This window comes from Corvus brachyrhynchos, unplaced genomic scaffold (genome assembly GCF_000691975.1).
Source record: "Corvus brachyrhynchos isolate BGI_N302 unplaced genomic scaffold, ASM69197v1 scaffold26, whole genome shotgun sequence".
In the NCBI taxonomy this organism is placed as follows: domain Eukaryota; kingdom Metazoa; phylum Chordata; class Aves; order Passeriformes; family Corvidae; genus Corvus; species Corvus brachyrhynchos.
This window is the reverse complement of record NW_008239324.1, coordinates 11,654,724-11,676,916: the sequence shown is the minus strand read 5'-3', so window position 1 is coordinate 11,676,916 and position 22,193 is coordinate 11,654,724. Positions and strand designations below refer to the sequence as shown.

Genomic DNA, 22,193 nt, shown 5'->3' with positions numbered 1-22,193 from the left:
ACCTCAAGAAGCACCGCAGTGAATGCAGCCTTCACCAGATTAACAGGAATGAGTTCAAGGGACACTTGACAACCACAAGTGGGTTTCTGTGACCAACAGAAACAGCTTTTCACGAGGATGTGGTTTAGTCAGTATTTTTAGAGCTTCAGATTTCTCTCTGCTTTGACCCCTAATACATTATGCCTGAAACTGGAAATTATAAGTTAAACACCAAAATGCAACAGAATGTGAATTAAAGAACAGGAATCCAGGTTTTGTAATGAATTTACAGACAACCCTTTTTACCTCTCCACACTCCCATCCAAGGCTCAATTCAGGAGGCAGCACCTTACCTCAGCCTACCAGCTGTGGGCCAGACTGGTGACACCACATCCTGCACAGCTGTGGTGAACACAGGGGCAGGAAAAACTCCTAACTGACCACCACCACTTCTTTGGCAAAGCCAAATACCCTTTCAAGAAAAACCAAACCCAACCTCCCATTCCTGGGTCCTGGAGATGGCCAGAAAGTGCAAGCATTGGTGACAATACAGCAGCACTTCACCAAGGGACAAAGACACGACACCCACTTCCAGAAGCAGCTCTTCAGCTCTTGTATGCTCCTCTAGAGACAAACTACTCCCTGTATTGCAGGCTGGTAATTCTGAACCCCTGCTCATTACAATGATTACTTCATGGTTCTGTTTTTTGTGATCCTCCCTGCCCCTACCAGCTTTTGAGGAAGCCACTTGCCATATGCTGTCAGGGATGTTTTGAAACAGGCCTGTTTAATCAGGAGGTAAATATTCTGTATTATTGTGGGTTTAGAATTATAATAATTTATTTTAAAAAGCAAGATAAATGTCAACTGAGATCTGAAAAATCAGCTCGATGCAGTTACCTTTTTATTAAGCTAAAATGCTATTAGTAAAAAGAAACAGTAACAGTCTTCCTAAAGATTATACACATTTTAGATTTACTTTTTCCCCACCCAGAACCATGTAATGAGCAAGCAGATGAGGAAATATTTAAGTTGGGTTTGTACTTTCAGGTCTCTATTGTGAGAAGAAGGTGTACTGTCCACATTGTTAGGTAAATTTCTGGATTACAGATGATGTGGCACAAAGCACTGACTGAGCAGCTTTTCTCTTTAACAACAGGGATTTTTCCAGTAACTTGAGATAACACAGAATAGGACAGCATAGGATTTGAGTCCTGAATCGGTTCCTGCCTTGCCACTGACTTCCCTAACATGATCTTGGCTAAACTGCTCAATCTCTAGGTGTCAACATTCAAATCTAAAATGGGAGTAATTCTCAAATTACGTACTATCTGCAACCTCCAGTTACCAATATACAAGTAGCTGGCAAAGGTGGGTTTATTTAATTTAACTTCATTATAGAAACAAACCAGATGTGTTACTTGATCATGCTGCAACATAAAAAATATTTTCTTTTAGAATTTGTTTCACTAATGCTGAATGCTGAAGGACTTTCCCCAAAAGAACAAGGTACTGTTGTAACATCAAAAAGCTTTTAGAATTACTTTTGAGTGAAATATTTAGGATCATGAGAAGACTGCAACTAAGATATTGCTTTTTTCTTTCATCTTACAAATGAAATGAATGTCAACTAAATTAAAGGGAATAAAAGAAAATGTCATATACTGTGTGCAGTCAGCCTTAAAGAGGTTAGAGAGTCACATAATGCAGCTAGAATTCTTAAAGCACTGCATAATTTCATGGCTACTAATGCTGGTTCTTGTGCCTACTAAGATAAGGATAATGAAATCTTACCTTCAGGATGTAAACAGATCATTTGCAAAGGTCAGAAAGGAATGTTTTCTTCTACACAGCAGGCAGAAAGTGTGCACATACTTATTTTTTTATTTGCCTTTAAAATGGGGACGTGTTAGCTAAGCAGGATGATAGCATGTAGAAGGTTCCAGTTTACACTAAAGCTGACTAAGCACACGAGAACTTTGAGACTCTTGCTTTCCTCACCCTGTATCTATCATAAATTCTGTTTGATGCTTACTGAAAAGTTCCATTTAGAATTGCAACCAAATAATTAAGAATGACAACTGCTCACCTGAGAAACATAAAAGCCCCGGACCAAGATGAAAAATAAAAAGAGAAATTACAGAGAGTACTGTCAACAGTTTATTGACATTATCTGAAGTTCCCAGTCACCAGTAAGTAATTTACTTAAGAAAATAATTCAAATTTAATTTCAATAGCAACCATAGCAATTTGCCCTCTTGTGAAACTACTCGTAACAGCTTTCTACTTGTTCTAAGAAAACTTGAAAATAGTTTTGCATCTTCCAGGGGGAAAGTGGAATTTATTTCTTACATTAAAATTGTTCTTTAGGTTTTTTGAAGTCAGTGTAGGCAAGATGGAAGAAGTGGCTGTTGCTTCACAGTTTGTTTTACTTCCTCAGTAGAACTGTTACTATAAACAAGAATTAAAAAACCTTCTCCTGACCATGCTACACATGGTTTCTTTTTAATGCTGCTTTTAAGACTATTCAATACTATTGTCTTTTGCCTTAAGCTTCTCATTTCAAAAATGCTATTTAGAAGCACACAGATATCATGGGCTATGGTATTGGTACCAGTGGTGGTGTTCATATTCTCGTTTTAGATCGTAAGTCATTAAGTTTATTGCTTCAAAACACCTTGGGCAGAGTAAAATCCTCAACATTTTAGGACATGCTTTTCCATGGTTCCAGCCTGTCAGATATCAAATTTGTAAGAAAAAGCTAATGATGTTGGGCAGCTAACCTCAGAAGATTTTGCAGAGTTTGATATTCAGAATCCATTCTGGACCTTTTGGAATCAATCTCCTTACCTCTGAAGTCTGGCATATAAAATTGGAAGCAATTTGTATCATTAACCTTTCTAAAGTGTTGTCTGAAAACCAGAGCCATTTGTTGTCTCTGACACATCCAGTACTTGTTCTTTTATACCTGAATTAAGTAATTTTCCTTCTGTTTCCATTATCCTGATATAAACTTGCTGAAAACCCAAGGGTAGCCTGTTCTACCCTGAGCTGAACTGAAATGTCCTCAACAGCTTATTTCAGGCTGAAGAGTTTAACTTTATGGGGAAGGTGGTTGCATTTACATGTAAAAGCAATGCTTTCTCTTGTTTAAACAGCACTGACAACATGTAATATTGGATTTAGGAACAGCCTCATTGAGCCTACAGAAATAGATGCACAATACTGATAGTGGTCAATCAGGTTAAATAAACTTATTTTGTGAAATAATAGAGCAGAACATGTGAGATCACACAGAACTGAAATATTAATGGAAAATCTGATTTCAACTCGTGGTTTTCTGAAGCATTCCTTGTAAGTTTTTTTATTATGCTTTTCTTAACAAAATATTATTTGCATTTAATTAGTCAATTAAAAGCCATTCTGAGCAATTCAAAATTCAGTAATACTATTTAGGATTCCAAAGTGTATCCTTTAGTCTCAGACTTGCATGTAAATACCATCACCTACTTGAATACTGAGGTCAGCACATCAATGACTTTTTTTTATATAGATTAAACAAACATATGCATCCTAGAAAAAGTAAAAATTAGTCCAAAGCCTGCCATGCAGAAGTTGCATCGATTGCTGCATACCTGGGAACAACACACAGGCAAGAGCTGGAACAAGACAAAGGCAGTTCAAGATTTTGGTACAATCTCACAGTGACCGTGTGTCACTTCCCTGCACAGCTGAGACACTGCAGTGATGTCCACTCTGCAGCCATTACCAGTATTGGACTAAACTGCACTGAGTATTTCCCCAATTTTTGAAACTGGCAGCTCCTTATTTTATTTGAAAATATGCCAGAACCACTTACTGCAAGAGAAAGGGAAAATTTAACTGATAGTAATGAAAAACCCACGGACTATGCCTAAGAATTTATGAAGAAGCTTTCAGGAAAAGAACCCAAACTAACAAAAATGCAACAACTTCAAACTTGGAACCTTCATAGAAAGTTGGAGAAATTGATTTGCTTGGCTTTAGTTGAAAGCTTTACTCCAGTTCCTTTATTACTGCCTTTGGAGGTCACTGGTTGGAAAAAAACGTAGTGGTCAAAGAATTCTTTTTCTGCTTAAAATATGCAATGGTAACTTGAGTGTTCTAAGGGCTGGGGGTGTCTCCCTGCTTTCCCCAGCTGGCTGCCTCTTTTCCTTAGTCCACCTAATAGGAAATTCCAGATTAATGCAGTACACAGCTTCACCTTGCAACCTTTTCTGCAATACCTGGTTCTGGCGTACCAGCAGTAACATGGGAAAGGCAGTTCAAAGTGCACTCTTGGGACTTGGGACATCGATGATTGCTGTGCTGAAAACACTTGGGATACTTCTGCAAGCCCAAACTCCAAACCTGATGCATTTATATGAGAATATGTATTTTTATGAAAAATACCTTTACACCATAAAATTATAGAAGTAAAATTGGTAACTCTTTAAAACCCCTCAAACAATGAAATTATCATATTGCTGATAGGCAGAAGCTGTGTCATTTGTAATGCCCAAATATCCAAGGTTTGGTAATATTGCAAGCAATATTACAAGTTAAAGTAAGATTTTTAAACAAAAGAGAGTTATACAGAAAAACATACTAGCAGGCAATTCCCACCTATAGCAACCAGAAAATCCCTCTTAATAGAATCCAGCTATTCAATTATTAAATTATTCCAGCTTGTTCCATGAATACACTTCTTTCTGTATAGTGGAATTCTACACAATGAACCTTGCAGTGTCAAATGGCCATTGAACATAAGCTTCTTTTGCTTTTTTTTGGGTACATATTGCAACGTTTATGTTTAAATTCACGACTATAATAGCTGCTAGACATTTGTGTTCACCTCACAATTCAATTTAGTTAAACAGCAGGAGAACTCAATGCAACAACAGGGAAGAGTAAGCAGATTTCAAAAAACCAGAAGGGCACTAATTCACAGCATGTGAAAGGTCATTCTGCCATGGAAGGTTTAAAACAAAACAAAGCAAAACCAGCAAAATGAAAGGGCTCTGTAACGAGAACTGCAAAGGCCATCAGTCTACACAGCTTCACTCACACAGATGCTTAAACAAATTATGACTTGATCCATATGAGCCATTCAGGGAAGCTACTCTTGTCATCTTCCTATGGATATGGAGCTTTGAAGAAACCTGAAATATTTACTGCCCCTTGTTCCTGGCCCACAGAATGCATATGTTTGGTAGACACAAGCTGCAAGTATGAGCCTATTTATTTCAAACTCTATCAGCATATTTTTACTTCAGAAGAGACAATTCAGATGTGCATAGCACAGGCTGAAACACAGAAGGTATTCTCCCAATAAAAGCCTGGAAATGTCTATGTAGAGCTGAAAATCCTGGCTGACACTCATACTTAACTGTGGGAACTCCCTAAAAATAACAACTCCAAAAGAAAAGGGAGAAGGCAGTTTGCAGGACATGGATCAGAAAGCATGACTTAAATTTGAGTTTGTGTACTTCTCCCAGATTTACACTGGACCTGGTCTGATCTCAAGCATGAAATTCCTTAAATATTTGAAGAAGCTGTTGCAGTTGATTTTCCGCTCAGGAAGAGAAGGTCTGAGGAGATATTAACTGCAGATGCAAGGCCCAGAACTTCTCCATTCTAATGCCCATGTTGGCAGTTGCTACTCCTTGTAGCTAATTTAACAGTATTTCTTGTAAGATTACAAGTGAATTGAACGATGTGAAAAAAAGAGCACAGAATACATGCTAATTGTTATTCTGCTATCTTTTAACAACATACTGGAATGTTAATAGGAGACAGAACAATTCTAACAATGTTTTTAAGAAAACCCTCATAATTATGCAAATTTCCTGTAATTAAGGCTTGGCAGATCAAAGAACCTTTAAATGAATTAGATAAGGACAGCCATATGGGCCTTTTTATTTTACTATTTGCACAAATATTGCCTACATGAAAGATGCCATAACTCACAACTAAAGTCCTGCAGAATTTAGGAGATCAGAAGCAGAGTGAGGGCCATGGCTTTGAGTACTTAGTGATTTACTTAAGCCCAGGGCTGGAGGGATAACTTCACGTGACTGGTTGCAGTGGTCCAGCCAACAACTGTTCCCCCACTGAGAGCAGCCATAAAGGCAACAAATAATAGCAGCTGGCTTTGGAGGGGGACACGAAAAGGGGATGGTGAATTTTGTTTTCATCAGAAAAAGAACTATGTTTTTACTCAGGTTACCTCTTGGGAAAGGGATTAATTCTTTTAAAATTTTGATTAGCTCATTACACCTTTCAGATAATGAAAAGCTTCAAGTATGGATTGTCCCATAATATTATATAAGGAAGGCAAATAAGTTGATGAAAATTTGTTTTAAAATAGCATATTGATGCTAAATAAATAAAAACTTAATGTGGAAAAGATGTTTTGTAGGTTTATACATGGCCCAAAAATACCATGTGGGTTTGGTATTCCCTACCAGTACATAAGAAGTATGGCTTGATGATTTCTTGATAGTCAAATAGAAGAGGATTGTGATGTAATGGGCTGTTTTTCAAGACAACAATCTGTAGGCCAGTAATTCTAGTTAGAACATTTACTGAATCTTACACGTAACACTTGCAAGATAAGAAGATCTAGCTACAAACTTAATGTAATACCCTCAGAAAACATGACTTTGAAAAGTTCTTGCAGGAATTATACAGACTCAAAAAAATCTATTAACTTAGTGTTGAGAAACTGATCAAAGACAGCATTAGAAAATTCCATGTTGCAACACTGCTGGGGTCATAAATGCACTTGGAATTCATTACTGTTATTTCATAATGTCAGAACAGAAAGGGAAATTCATCATGCCTGGACTCTGTTAGGTTTTTATTATGGTAAATATGGTAGCTGTGAAGGGAATATAGCAGTATTAAATCACATTTGATAACAGTTTCTTAGAGTAAGTTGTAAAAACACTGCATTTCTAGAAGAACTGCCCCCCCAAACCCAAACAAACAAACAAACAAACAAAGCCACAACCAACCAACCTCAGCAAACCCTAAAAAAAATGTTTAAGAAAAATGCGTTTGCTTTTGTTCTTGGAAGAGAGAGGAAAAAAAAGGAAAATGATACATGAAATAGGTCCAAATTTTAAGCTTGTTTTATTCCACACAGTTGTAAGATGTGAGCATTGTTCCATGACACAGAGGAAGAAAAATATCTTTATTTAAGCATGTACAAGTACAGAAGTGCTAGGGTATCGAGATATGTTTTTGCAGCTATCTGGTTTGTATTTCAGGACATCTTCTTTCTCTTTAATTTTTTTCAGATGAAATTAAGTCCTGAGTACACTATTCATGGTGAGAGAGCATTGCTAGTGATTCAGACTGACCCAGGACCTTAACATGTTGGCATTTTCCCCCCTAAATTACTGCTTTTATGTAAGTTAGTGTTATACAGAATACTGTCTTCCCAGTGAACTACTGGAACGTTTTTCTTTTAAATCTGAGACTGGAGTGACAGATGCAGATGACTGCACTTACGGACCTTCATACTCTGATTATGTTCAGCTTTTGAGTTTCGGATTTTTTGCCTAAGCAAGAAGTGAGTCTATTATAAGTCCTAAGATTAACAGTCATAAATGAGACTAATAAACCACTTTGTACAGTCTCCTGCTTTTTCTAGGAGCCACTAGTACACACCTAGGAAGGCAGCATAAACCCCAGGATATTCTAACATCAGGCACTGCTTGTACCATGGCCTAATGGATTATTCTCTCTTTGGCTGCTTTGTTTTTGGACTCCTGCAAACTGTGGCATCTGTGCCATCTCAGGCCATTAAATCTTTAGTTACAATACAAGTTGCACCAAGCACTCCTTCCCCTTGATTTTGACCCTGTTACCTAACGATTGAGAACCTGTAGCTCCTGTATTACCTGAAAGGACACAGGCATTTCCTCTCCAGCTTCCTCAGGCTACTCAGAATTTGATTTTGTTAGCCACCAGTTGTAGTGAACAACTCCAGACAAATACATCCTGCGTGTAGTGTTACCCTGATCCTTTGTCATTTGGCTACTAGGATTGTATACAGGTATTTCAAGACCACTGCAGTCTCTTAAAACATAATTGCTTAGGAAGAAATTAGAAGCTTATGCTATTTCACAAACTGATGATATTTTACCCAACAATTTTTCAGATACAGCCAACTGTTCAAACCCAACTGGCACAGGACAAATGAAAAAATAATGCAATTGCAATGTTTGTAATAAAAATGCAATCTGTAAAGAAGGAAGAGAACAGCAGGGGGTTTGGCACTGTAAACTGAAGGCACCATTGAAACCATTCCCATTTCCCTCTGTCACCTTTCCAACTCTTCAGGTTGCTGAGAAGCACATACACAGACAGACTGCCTTGGGTATTCTCACAGGGAGTTTCTCTTACCTGACCCATTTTTCAGGTACCCATTTGCATCTACAGTGGTGTACATGATGTAAGGACCAGGCTGATTAACTCCAAAGGGCTGCAAGGGATAAAAACCAAAGAAAAAGGAAGGCAAAATTTTAGGAACAGAAAAAGCTATAGTAATTAAACAGTAAACTGAAGAAAAATGTTTTTACATTAATAATTTATTTTTTATATTTTAACTTCAGAATCTTGCAACTGTTTTGGTCATAGCATTATGTGGAAATCAGTTTTCAAAACCAGGGTAATCAGTTGGCTAAGTAATGTTTAGTTTCCCATGAAGAAAGCAATACTATTCAGTCATCTGGCAAAAGGTTTCCTTGGAAGCTACAGCTAAAATAAAAAACCCCTAAAAATTCAAAGAAATGACTGCATGTTCTGAAAAAGCAGAACTCATTCATACCGAGAAAATGCACTATCTTGATGGTATTTCTGAATTGAAAAATACTACACAAGTTCCATCTTTTTTATCATTATTTAGTGGTGTTTCATTTAATTCATGAAAGTGAACAGTTATGTGTTGAGTATTGGTATCTAATTTAAGCAGATTTTCTTGAGGAAGGAAATGTACATAAACATCAATATACGGTCATGAGGAAAAATAATAAAACCAAACATCCAAGGAAGTTGCGCATTACTGAGTGATGAACCATAACAAATGCACCTAAGTAGGAAGGGGTGGGGAAGGGAGAGGATGAGACACAACTACAAGAATAGATTTTAAAGAAATTTTTTGTTGTTTTTTTTTTTCCTAGCGCTGAATTCAAGATGATATTAAGGCATCAAATCCAGCAGAGAGCTTTCAAGTAAGTTACAGAAGAACACTAAAAGAGATGATGACATGTTTCACACCATGCCTCAAAAAATAGTAAGTTTAAACCACAAGAGTAAGTGATAATGATGACAGATGAGATCAAAGCCTGAAAACAATAACTGATTAGAATGAAAAGTAAGGAGACCACAAAGGTGATGCTAATGCAGATCCATGAAAGATGAGGGAATAAGGTGAAATTTAGATTTTTTTTTTTCCTACCACATAGCTGTCCTCTGGCATAATGTACCTTATGTTACTTTCTGACAGAGAACTCCTATTACAATGGAGGCAATAGTGTTTCAGTGATCTCAATAATGAAATGTTCACCAACATCTGCTGTGAAGATTTGCTTTTTAAACCCTCCATTTTTGTAATAAAGTTAATGATGCTACCAAACCTCATTATTTTATAACAGAAATTAAACCCCATGTCTTCAAAATAGTCTTGAAGCGAAGGTTAGCCCCATTTGAAGCAGTTTTTCTATTTTCAAGTCAAAATTAAATGTGAAATTTTTGCAGAGCTGAAGTGCTACTGCTGCCACTGATTCCTCTAAGTTCCTCTCTCAGGCCAACTTTCACTGTGAACATTGCTAAACAATTTGCTAATTGGAAGTTTGGTGGGTGAGTTGCAGGATCTCTGGAGATAAATAAAGTAATCTAAACAGAAAACAGCACATGTGTATGGACCTGTCTGCAGAACCATCAGAGCCCAGTGCACTTCCTTCCTTGGCTGTGCCCACTGCTGGAATTTAGCCAGAAGTGGCTCCATGGCTGGATCTGCCCCACTGTCAGTTTTGCCTGGACTTTCTAAGTGCCCACCAAGACGTGGCACAATTCACAGTTTGGGCACCCAAGTTCCTCTTGTCTCTGGTATATCCCGGCCCCCAGTGCCAGGTAACAAAGCTCCTGCACAATCACTCAGTTGATTCCAGCTCTAAGCAGCAGCTGCCCAAAGTTATGGGTCACACAGCAGCAGAAGTTGGCCAGTCATGATTTGGATTACACATTCTTCCAGTTGGTAACTCTTTTAATATGCTGAAAGCTTTCGGTATAATTAGACTTCAGCTTATTTGAAGCTAAATACTAAACAAAGCCATAGTTATTACACTTACTGTTATTTTCCGAGGACAGTCATTAGAACAGAGGCCGCTGAGAACTGCAAGAACAAAAAGTGAGCTTGTTGTGTTTATGTTCCCAAACCATCTTAGAAGCACCACCTTTGAAATCTGGTGAAGTCTAGTGATAGTGTCAGGTAGCCATTAAAACACAAAGAAAACAAGTATCTTCTCTGTGATTTATGTTAATACATTTCCTAATCTGTTGGAAGCACACTTGGCAGAAATTCATCAGTCACTGTTTTATCCCACCTTACTGGTTAACCATCTGCAAAAGGACAGATTTGCCACTTAGAAAAATTCCAAATTAAAACATTTTTTAAATAGTGATCTATACATTTTATTCATTAGTCTTAATTTATAACCATTTAAAACACTGGCAGAGATTCAGCTTTACTGTTTTAAATGATAAAAACATAAAGGCTTTTCCTTCTATACAAGGCAAAATTTTGGAACTTGATTTAAAGCAATTCACAAAAGCTGTAACAAGCAAAAATCCCATTACCCACTTACTCTATTAATTCAAAAGTATTATAAGCAGATGTATATAATGCTAATTAATACCTAAAGCCCGTGACAGTTGTTCCAATTACTTGTTTAAAACTTACTAGTTCGAAAAATCAGTTATATTCAGAAATCTCTGTTGAAAACCTACACGAGGGACAGTGAAAGCCATCTGTTCTGTAAGCCAGGACATCCTGTCACACTGAGTATTAGAACAAAACAACAAAACCCACACACATACAATAATCTAAGGTCCATTCTGATGCAAAATCTGGGCTTCTAATGACAACAGTTTGGTTGAGCAGCAGGCCAGTAATGGGTATGGGCAGGGAAGAGAATACATACCAGGTACACAAGCCAGGGAAAAACATTACTTCTCCATGAATTATAGTATCCCAAAGCAAGTGTGGCAGACAAACAAGGAAGATTTGGACCAGATTTAAGGGCAGGTCATCCTAACCACCAGGAGTTTTTAAAAGCATTTTCCATCTTCTTTGAGGGTCCATAGAATTAAGGGTACAAAATGTTTGGGACTAGGGAAATACCGAAAGGCGCATGTAAGATGTTCACAGTCTGATTAGGAATCATTCCCTATGTGAGTCAGAAATGGCACTGCTCTAGCCAAGGAATTTTTCTAATAATTTGTGTGTGAATATCAACAACTGTCAAGATTCCTAAATTATCATTCTTCACTTGTGATTTAAAAATGTTGAAATTTCTAAATACAGTAAGAGCTAATATTTTATACAGTCCAAATCCCCCCAAGATCCGGACAGTTAAGATGAACATGTGGCAAAGTAGAATTTGAAGACTATATGTATCTACAATCAGACTTTTAAAGCTACAAGCTTATTTTATCTGTTACACATAGGTGAGTATGCAAATGAAACCAACTCTCCCCATTTTGAAGCAAAAGGCCACACTGAAATTTGCTGTTCAGTTTCACTCCTGGAACAAATTACCTGACCAAGTACATTTGACATCAGTTATAATGAACAAAGCTGCTCTCATTTGCCAAATAAGTGAACACAATGCATTTATTGATACATTAACTCACACAAAGCACATTTTGTTAGAAATACCTTCCCCTGTATCACAGTAAAAATATTTTTAGACACTCATTAATTCCCATTTCCTGGGGTTTCTACGCAAAAATACTCACACCCTAAAAGGGTGCTAAAAAAAGGCTTGCCCCAGTTTTTAAGATAGATTTACACAGAGTGAATCAAAAAGCATGTTGCAAATTACTCCCTTCCCCATTCAAATATCACACAATTATTATTCTGATATGGCTTTGTGAAGTGTAAGATTTTTCCAGAGGATCTTCTGCATCCTTTTGTGAATTACTCTACAGATATATGGTATTATTTAAAAGAAGGCTTCCATCAATATGATAAATTATTAAACACTATCACGATGAGAACAGAGCTCAAGCTGTGGACAAAGTAATAATTGCATCAGCCCCCAGCAGTAGCTGCAGTTCTGTTCTCTTATGGTGTGCAGAATGTATGCTCCAGAGGATTGGATGCATTTAAGTAACGTGAAGGCAAATACAATTTTTGAAGGTGAACCTCTGGTTGTTGCTATTGAGCTTTGTCTTCATAGGCTCCCATACAGCCTCATTTTTCACTCATTCGCGAAGAGTCAAGGAAGACAGTCAAGGAATGAGCTCAAAGCTCAACACCTTTGCAGTTGAAGAGCACAGTAGGGCACGCAGTTTAAAAACCTAATTATGAACATCCTAATCTAACTCAAGCCTTTTAAACCAACTCTCATTAATTCACATACCCTGGCCGTGTTTATGGCCACTCTGTGCTCTCAGGGTAAGATTTGGGCTGGAAACACAGAACTGACTCCCACAGGGGTGCAAAGTGACCCTCAGAACAAACCATGCAGTGTAAGCAAATCACACTACACCAGAGGCTCCGAAATTAAACCAGCCTGTTTTGAAGGCGATTCTGCATCATTCCCACATGACACATGCACCAACTCCAGCAAAGCAGGCTCAATATGGCAGAGGTACAGAACTTTACCATAATGTTTTCATATGCAAAGGTTCAAATATTCACATTCTTCTCAACATCCCATTTTGATTACGTATTGATAACTTACCAATAACTTTAACAAAATAGGCATCTGCTTCGAAGTTATTTTTCAATGTATGGATAGCAAAGTCCTTGTTGGAGTAGCCTTTGCTTAGCACAATGATATCCAAGATTCCCTAGAGGGGAAAAAAATCCCAAGTTTACATTAGAATACTTATTTACTCTTGAAAAAAAATGCTGTGCAGCAAAGTTTACACTTTCACTATTTAATATCTTCCAAACATTATGAATATAATCCTAATCAATTTGGGACAGAAAGGGCCATCCACAGCTAAGCAGGGATGCCAAGGTTTGTGCAGGGCACAGGCACAGGCACAGGCACACTCAGACCCTGTTTGCTGGGGTGAGGAGCTGCACTTACATCCTCATAGATGTCAAAGAAGGTCGCTACCACGGCATCTTTGATCTGATTGAGATCCAAGAGCTCCCAGAACACCTTGAACATGCGCCGCACGCTCTTGCAGCTCACGTTGTTGCACGGGACATTTTCTAGTAAAAATGCTTGTTGATTGCTGTAAAACATATATATAAAAATATATAAACTAACTTACTCGAGATAAAGTCTAAATTATAGATATTTTAAAAATATTGTAATTAAATAGTTTAAGTGCTCTAGAGTTTAATGTAATAAAAACAAAGATAGCAGCCACTGGGTGCTTGAAAAATCCGTAAGTACTTACAGGAACATTACAGACAGAATTACAATCATTGTCATGACTGACTTAAAACAATGAATACACTAAATAAATAGATTGAAATCAACAGGAATAACTTAATTAACCATCCAGTCAAGGACTGAACATATCCTTACATTATTCTGAAAAAAGTACAAGTGAATTTATCTGCCATTTTTCTTAATCCCCTTCACAGTCCTTCAGCTTAAACACTATTTAAAACATGTCCATGCTTTTCCATTATTTCATGACAGCTTCTTCCCATCCCAGCTCCATTAATACTTTTTCTTACACACTGCATATTTTACATATATTTAATATTAAATCAAATCTCTATTTGTATGTTTTCCACTGTTACAAGCAAAATATAAAACACAAACCTCAACCTAGTAGTGCAGTAAAAATAGGGCAAGACAAACCAAATTGGGCACTTGCTGACATCTAACACAAAGACAGGCTGCAATACTAAGCAAGAAACATAGAAACTATGCAGAATACCAGAGCTAGTGTAGAAAAATCTCCCTTCTGGAGAGTATCCAATAGGTGCCTGTGGGTCAGTGGGAGACTGACACTTTATTGCACTCTGAGTTCCTACAGGAGACACAAGGATCCCACTCTCCCTGATAATGTATCAATGCTTCTGGAATGGGAAAACCTCACACTTTGCCAACCTGAGTCCAACTCTTCAGGCAGGTTGGTATCCTGGGAGCCTGCTAGAATCCTTCACTGCCTCGGCAATGGAAACAGATAAAGTTTCCTCCTCTCCTTCTGCGGGCAGAGCCAGGAGCCAGAGCAGTGTTCTGTAAAGGCAGCTCAGCTGTCAGAGCCCAGGGCAACAGCCAGAACCACGTCCTCAGTGTGACCCTGAACACGCTGCCGGCTGTGTGGGGACAGAGAGGTGCTTTCTGTGTCTCAGCAGCATCCAGGATGCACAGGCACACAAAGGCACTTCTCCTTAGGGAAACCACTGAATTAACATATGGCCAAAAGGAAATGAGGTCATCTGCAATATTTAATGTGTTGCATTATCTGTATCTGAGAACTCATAATCACAACGTGAAATTCTTAAGTGCTCACATTCATTTCATGTACTACCTAAGTATCATACCAGAACAGCCAACTACAAGAGAAGGTGACAAGCTGAGCTAAGCAGATTGTTTCAATTTCTCTTTTTCCTCATCTCAACATAGCTATTTAAAATTTGGACAAACTTTTACAAAGATTCTTTCAGTTCAGATTTTTTTAATTGTCAGAAGTTACTTAGATGATAATTATTTAAAAGACAAACGTCAGGTTTGCATTACACTCTGCACACTGCTCAAGTCTAAACTAGAAGCCTTGTTAATGAATAGACAAAAGAAGTTTATTTACTACAGGAACCTTTTTTATTTTCTTTCCTTGCAACTGAGAAAAAAGGAAAACATTAATCAAAGTGCCACTGAGTATGGAAATGCCACGTTCCTTCACTCTTCTGTATCTACAAGAGAAACATAAGACAAACAGCAGGAAGAAAAAAGCAAACTCAAACCCTAAACAGATGCTGAAAACCCAAGAAGTGCACTGTAGGAGAGCTCTCTTGTAGAGGAAATTAATTAATTCATAGATGTAGCATCCCCCGTCCCATGTGCTGCATCTCAGCCTGCGAGGAAATAATGTTGCTGTGCAGGCCATGCTGCAGCAACAGGGAGTTCGAGGCCCTGACTGTCATCAGACGGGAGAGAATGAGCTGTTCTCTGCCTCCTCAGCTGCTCAGGTAGTTCCTGGGAGACATCTGGATTTGGCCTGTGAGCTGCCAGTTGAATCCTTACATGATTTAGGCCTGGCATACAAAAGCAGCTCTAGAATCCAAGTATCTACTTCCATGTTTCATTTCTGCTAGATAAATAAGTGCAAGCTTATGACCTGTTATTTTGAACCAAATTTTGAAGATTTCCCATTAGAAAGAATCTCCCTGTAACAAAGATAATCATCCGCATCCTTAAAATGACAAAGCAATGTCCTTGAAAGCCTATAAAGGAAGACATTTCGGTAATGGTAAAATGTAAAAAATCAATGCTGAAGTGCTCTATAAACGTGTAACAGTCAATACCAAACAATTCAGCTTCAATGCTACAAGAGATAGAGCACAAGAACTCTGAACTAAAACCAGCCTATTGCCCCTAACATACCATTTCCAGCACTTCAAATATTGAGCTATATGCACCAATATACAGCTGCAGCTTAATCATTCACTACCTACGTAACTTTATTCCAAGTATGTTATATGCCAATTTGGAACCTTCTGACCAAAGTCATCTGTGCAGGAAAGGTAGATTTAATAAGGCTGAATAACTATAAGTAAGGCTTAACACCAAAAAAGACTGAAGACTTATCTCAGTTTTAATTTAACACATTCCTTTGCAATTAGAATTAATTATTTACTGCTAATTTCATACATCTCTCATGCTGTCAGTTTTAGGCTAGTTCATTTACAGTAATACCAGGGACATCTAAATTATCAATATCTTACTCCAGACATTCAGAATAACTGAATTTGCCTCTGGTTTTTTTAGATTTTCTCAATTACAAGGTGCTCATCAATCCTTCCTTTAAAAGAAGTTCTCTAGCCAGCCTTCCTTTTGACAAGTGGCAACTAATAATGATTTAGGAAGAGATAATTTGGTCAAATAAGTCCTTCCATATAAAGGATTAATACATATACATTAATTTCAAACTGAGCATGAACACCTAGAAAACTTTCTAGAAGTCTATCGTACTTAAAAGTTTTTTATTCAACTTTCCATATCCAGCTGTTTATATCCAAGTTTCAGTCTTTACTGCTATCACCAGCGTCAGAGAGAAAAGTATTGCCAACTTGACCATGAAAAACATTCCCTTTGAATAAAAATGGATTTGAAAGACTTAAGATTACATATTTGCAATGCAAGATGCCAATTACTAGCATCTAATTGGAAACAACGGTTAAACAAAATTTGTTTCATCTAATTAGATGGGAGAAAGATAGATGTTTATAAACTCACATGCAGTACTTACACTTCCAATGTCACCAGAGTCAATTTAAAATCAGCATGTGAAAAAATGAATTCATTTAGGTAAGATAGGAGGTATAGCTGAACCAATTACTAACTATTGATAAAATCCCTTCACCTATTATTATTCTATATACACACACAATTTCTAATACAGAATTCATGTATGTATCTACCCTGAAGAAAAACCTGTGGACTTGAATTCTAATGTGCGGGTTTCTAACTCAAGTCAAAAGTTAAAAGAATTCAGACTGAACAGACAAATATGTGAGGACCTACAGTGCATTTAGCACCTTCACCTGCTGGAATTCATTGAGTCTTGATAAAGGCTCAAAAGGTTCAAACCCCCACAACACCTGCAACCACAAATGACATTCCTTTTTTGCTGTTGGTAAGGAATGGCTCCACACTGTCGGAATAGTACACACTGTAATTTGAAATCAAGGGGTTATGGTGATGCCATGATGATTTTTACCTTTTCTTTTATACCCCTTTTATACCCCTTTTTATAACTTTTTTATCTTTAGTGGTTTTTAGCTTACATTCTTAAACTTATTTGTCAAGCTAGGAGACTAAACATCTTAGAAGCTTCATAGTTAGGGATCTGAAAGCCCCAGACCCCAAGGTCCTCTCCAGAACACATTTTGTAAACTAAGATAGAACCATCCAGGGGAAGGTTCCTTGGGGAGGGGGGCTCACTCAAGCCTCTCATTGGGGAATTTTTCATAGCTATAGTAAGACCTATAATGTTACACCTGATCTATCAGGAGTGTGCATTGCAGTGTACATTTTGGCACGTTCCACCTGGATGTAGTGCACCTAAGGATCCTTAAAATAAATACAGAGGTAAAATCCCTTTTTCCCTTCTAACCATGTTTGATTCTTGATTTTAAGACCAGGAAAAGGCATCAATAGCAGGAGATGAAACAGCAGAGTCTTACAACAGTTCTGACAATACTTGAAGCTATTGACCATTTTCCTGGCATGCCCACTGGGCAGGACAGTCAATCAACCTTATACCCAACTATGGTATCTTTATTTCAGTCTTTTGTAGGGATTTGTAAGGATTTGATCTGAAAGTACTTTCCTGAATTGTGATGGAAGCATATAATTGATTTTAATCCTTTTCTTCCATTTTCATGTATTGGTATACTTTCAGATGAACAAAATTGTTTCTGCCTGCTTTAATTTCTTTATGTTACAGGCAGCAAGTAAAAACCAGGCTTCCTAAATGATAGCACAGATTGAGGTCAAGAGTTTACAAAAATGCTTTTATCATTTAATCACAGTAATCAATCACTGAAATTAGATCTCTAGATATAGCATGAAAGGCTTCAGAGAAAGAAATAAACAGCTTGATCCAGAAGTGTTTAAAATCGATTAAATAAGGTTTTCATTTTAATTTGCTCTAATTTAAGGACAGCTTTTAATTTAATTCCCACACTGTTTTAATTCTCTCCAATCAGTGATCCAGTTGCACATTTTAAAAGGAAGTATTTGCTTAAGTCTCTCAGAACCAATGAATTAATATTGAATGGGACATTTCATAGTGAGTGCAAAAAAAAGTGATTTTCGTTCCCATCCCAAACTACAAAGCATGTTTCCATTACTTTACTGTAAATACTGGATATATACAATGTTAACATGCAATGTATTTCTTCATTTTTAGGTTACTTACTTTGTTTTTGCCAGAATTCCTCAATTTTCTGAACCTCCTTTTTTTAATAGCTTGTCACATCATCTGCCAGTACCTTCAGTCCTTATGCCCTACTGTGTCACTCAACTTTGATGTCGAGTTTAAAAATAGTTTTGAATGCACTCAATTGAATAAGCAAACAAATTCAGAAGCAAGGAGAATAAAAGTGTATCACAGTAGTTCATTGCAACAAGACATATGTGACTTCTGAGCTTCTACTGGAGTAACTATTTACAAACACTTTAATGATTTTACATGATACTACATTGCAGTAAATTATAGATCAGCCAGAGGACAGAAGCTCCTAAGACCCTTAAAAGTTAAAACAGCTTCAAGTACATTTCTGAACTCCATAAATCTTCATGCAGCCCTTCTGAAGTGCACCAGCTATCAGCATACACGATAGTACAGCTCAAAACACAGGATTTCTGAGGCTTAAGCAAAAGCAAAGACAGCAACTTTACAGTTTCTATGTCACCGTGTTCCTTTGGCAAAAGGAAGGCTGGTTCTAGTTTGCTCTCTAGACTGTCTGCAGTCTTTATTCAATGACTGCTGAACAGAAGATGCAAAGTCCTAGCTGAGGAAAGTCTGGAGTCAAACACGTGACATTCAGGGCCTGAGTGCTTTAACTTTGCCTGGCAAGTTCTGGGCAGTAACAGCATCACCTCCTTCTTGTCTGCCGTGTCTGAATAGAAACAGCTGCTCTGCTGTTATTTTAAGGCTCAGAGGTACAGACAGAGCTCAGCTGCTCACAGCCTTGTCATGAATCACATCACGTAGGCTGAATACAGGCACGCTACTCTTCAAACTGGGTCATTTTTAGGTGTGTCACTATCTGAAGAACTCTAACACAAAAATGTCAGTGGGTGACTCATGTTTAGGCAACCACTAGAAGACCTGAATTGACTTATTGGACTTCAGCACCAAATTCTCTTACTGTCTGAAGCATCAAAGTGAGCTCCTCACTTGTTTTCCTTATTGAGTATTCATTTGAATTGTGAACCGGCACCCAAGCTCATCCAAAACACCACGTAAAGGAAGATAACAAATACATCTGTATGAGACACTTACTCTGCTTTGTAATGCATTAGTGCAAGTATTTGTCAAGTAAGGAAGACATTAAGACTCCACAAAGTATGCGTTAAAATACCTCTTACAAGTGATGACATGAAGAAAAAGGGAATAGCACAGATAATCTTCCATCTCTGCAGATGCTGGCAGAGTCAGTTGTGCAGCACAGACAGACTGCAGGATACGTGCACATATCCTGTCTGTACTGAGGTTCACTGACACCATGGTCTCTAGGGCTCTCCGTTTTTCTCCGAAGCGAACAAGCCTATTCATCATCCCTACTGTCAAGCAAAAGCATGTTCACATGCAAACGTGCTGTACACTTCAAGGTAAAGATAAGGACATGCCAGCAGCAGCATCCCCAGGTGCCAGGTGAGAGCTGCCCACAGGCTGCTCCGTTGCGATCAGCCGGCTGCGTTTATCCGGCAGCACGTGCGGAACAGCTCGGGAATGCACCTACTCAGGTCAGCTCTTACATGGATCACTGACTCCTCTGTGTACAACAGTCTCCCTGTGAGCATCCCCACATGCCCTCTCCTACCTAGCACCAGATGGTAGCAATAGAAAGTATTGGGAAAGCAAGCAAGGAGGAAAAAAAATCTAAAAAAGGAGGATGAGAAGATTATGCTGAAAAATTTAATACGAAGGGTTAGAAGTTTCTTTTTTAGGGGGGTTGGGGTGCGTGTGTTATTTATTTTCAGTTAGACTTGGACAGTAAAAAAATCACTGGTAAATTCCTGGTTCTCAAAAAGGGCAAACCACTATTGCATTTTTCAGCAGAGTCACCAGTCAGTGCTCACTCCATGTGACAGCACGGAACAGGTTCCCCAGCTCTCAGCAGCCTGGTGTGACTAGTCAGAACTGACAGCTGAAGTCAGGAATTTACAGAAGATTATTTGGGAAAGGAAAGGGAGAGAATCAGCCCCTGAGCTCTGGGAGGAGTGCCTAAAATGCTGCCTCATACTCCAGTCCCTGATGCAATTTCCCACACAGAGTCCCAGTTTAAGCCTATGTAATTATGCATTCTGAATGTAGCATGAAAAATGCACACTTTTGTTCAAAGGGAAACAGTTAGCAGAGATCAAAAGTCTTGTTCACTGGATAAAATGGATGAGATGCACTGAAGTTAGTAATTTCTATGACTGATGATTGAACATTAATCTGATAGCTTTATTTCTAAGTTTGCATATACTCTACCTTCCAGAAGTGTTCTTTAGTATAGCAAGTGCATCTGGGTATCCATCCATATTGTAATCTCCAATATGAAGTGTAATTGGAAATGAAATTTCTGTTGAAGATTTGTCATTTTGATATGGTACAAAGCCCCAGACAGTGTCTTTATTTCTGAAGTCTTGCAAGACTGGAATCCACTGTAAAACAAAACAAAAAAACCCCAGCAAGGTAAATAAATCCATTTTATTTACTTAAACAATGTAATTCTATTTAAAACAGCTGCCACTTCTTCACTTCATCAGGATTCTTAACCACTTACAAATAAGGATTATTTCCTAACTCTGTCACCAAATGAAAAAAATAATTTGAAGTATTTCTTATGCACTCAGTTATTCCAGAACAGGAAAATATAGTTAAGGTTGTAAGAATACAACCAGCATATGGGGACATTCACGAACCCCTTAACTGAAATTCACGCTTGCCTGGAATTTATACAAATCTTTAAGTGTAGGTAAACCCAAACCATCAGGGCCATGAGATCCTGAGTCTCATTTTTTCCCCTGGAATTGCAAGGCAATGCAATAGACATTGTAACACTGGAGGATGGATGCAGCCTCTTTAGGTTTGCGGCCAACACCAAACTGCTGGATACTGTCAGTATGCTGCAGGACAGGATGGCCATTCAGAGGGGACCTAGAAAGGCAAGAATAGGCAAAACCGACACTCAGCTACAGACACCCTGCACCAGCAGTAAAGCCCTGCACTGGCACAGGCTGGGCAGTGCTCAGCTGGGTACCAGCCCTCCTGAGGGAGGGGAGGGTCCTGCTGAGCAGGAAGGTAAAGCTGGGCACAGCAGCTTGGGCAGCAAACCAGCTCTGCACCAGAGCTGCTGCCTGTGCTCCTGCTCATCAGGATGACCCAGGATTTCTCTTTATTCAGCACTTGTTCATCTGCATCTGCATTCTGTGTCCAGTTTTATGCCCCACAGTTCAAGAAGGATTTGAGAATACTGAGTGTGTTCAGAGAAGGGTCAACAAGATAGTCGGGCACTGAGTACTTCCTCAGAGGACAGGCTGAGGGCACGGGGATTATTTGGAGAACAGAAGATTAAGGCAGGATCTTGCAGTGCCTGCAAGGAACCAGCTGATGAGATGGAGCCAGGCTCTCTACTGTGATATATGGCAGAAGAGCAAGAGAAAATGGTCAGACTGACACAAGGGAGGTTCTGACTAGAGATAAACAACCAAATTAAACTACAAATGAGGCCCTGAGAAGTTGCAGGGCCTTTGTCCTTGGGGGTTTTCAAAGTCTGACTGGACAAAGCTCTAAACAACATGGTCTGAATTCAGTTTGTTCCTGCTTAAAGCTGGAGGCTGGATCTCCCAAGGTTCATTTCAACTTGAACAATTCTATTATTCATGGATATTTAGAAGTTCAAGATTAATTCCCCTCCTATCTCCCCCGAAGCACCAGATACTGAACTGTTTGATAAGAAATTAAGAATAAAGTATCAAACTGAAAGTACGAAAGAAATGAGAAGTATAATTTCTCCAGGACAAGAAACAGAATGCAACTGCACT

The 22,193-nt window shown here is 38.3% G+C and overlaps 1 protein-coding gene across 1 annotated transcript in view; it reads right to left on the bottom strand.

Annotated features, from left to right (window-relative positions):
• The window catches only part of ITFG1 (integrin alpha FG-GAP repeat containing 1), a 68,680-nt gene that overhangs the window by 7,649 nt on the left and 38,838 nt on the right, over positions 1–22,193 (bottom strand). The window contains exons 9-13 of the mRNA XM_008638921.2: positions 20,638–20,810; positions 13,332–13,482; positions 12,978–13,086; positions 10,359–10,402; positions 8,413–8,491 (exon numbers count right to left, since the gene is read on the bottom strand). Of these exons, the coding sequence (XP_008637143.1) occupies positions 8,413–8,491; positions 10,359–10,402; positions 12,978–13,086; positions 13,332–13,482; positions 20,638–20,810 (556 nt within the window). The remainder of the gene's footprint in view (positions 1–8,412; positions 8,492–10,358; positions 10,403–12,977; positions 13,087–13,331; positions 13,483–20,637; positions 20,811–22,193) is intronic.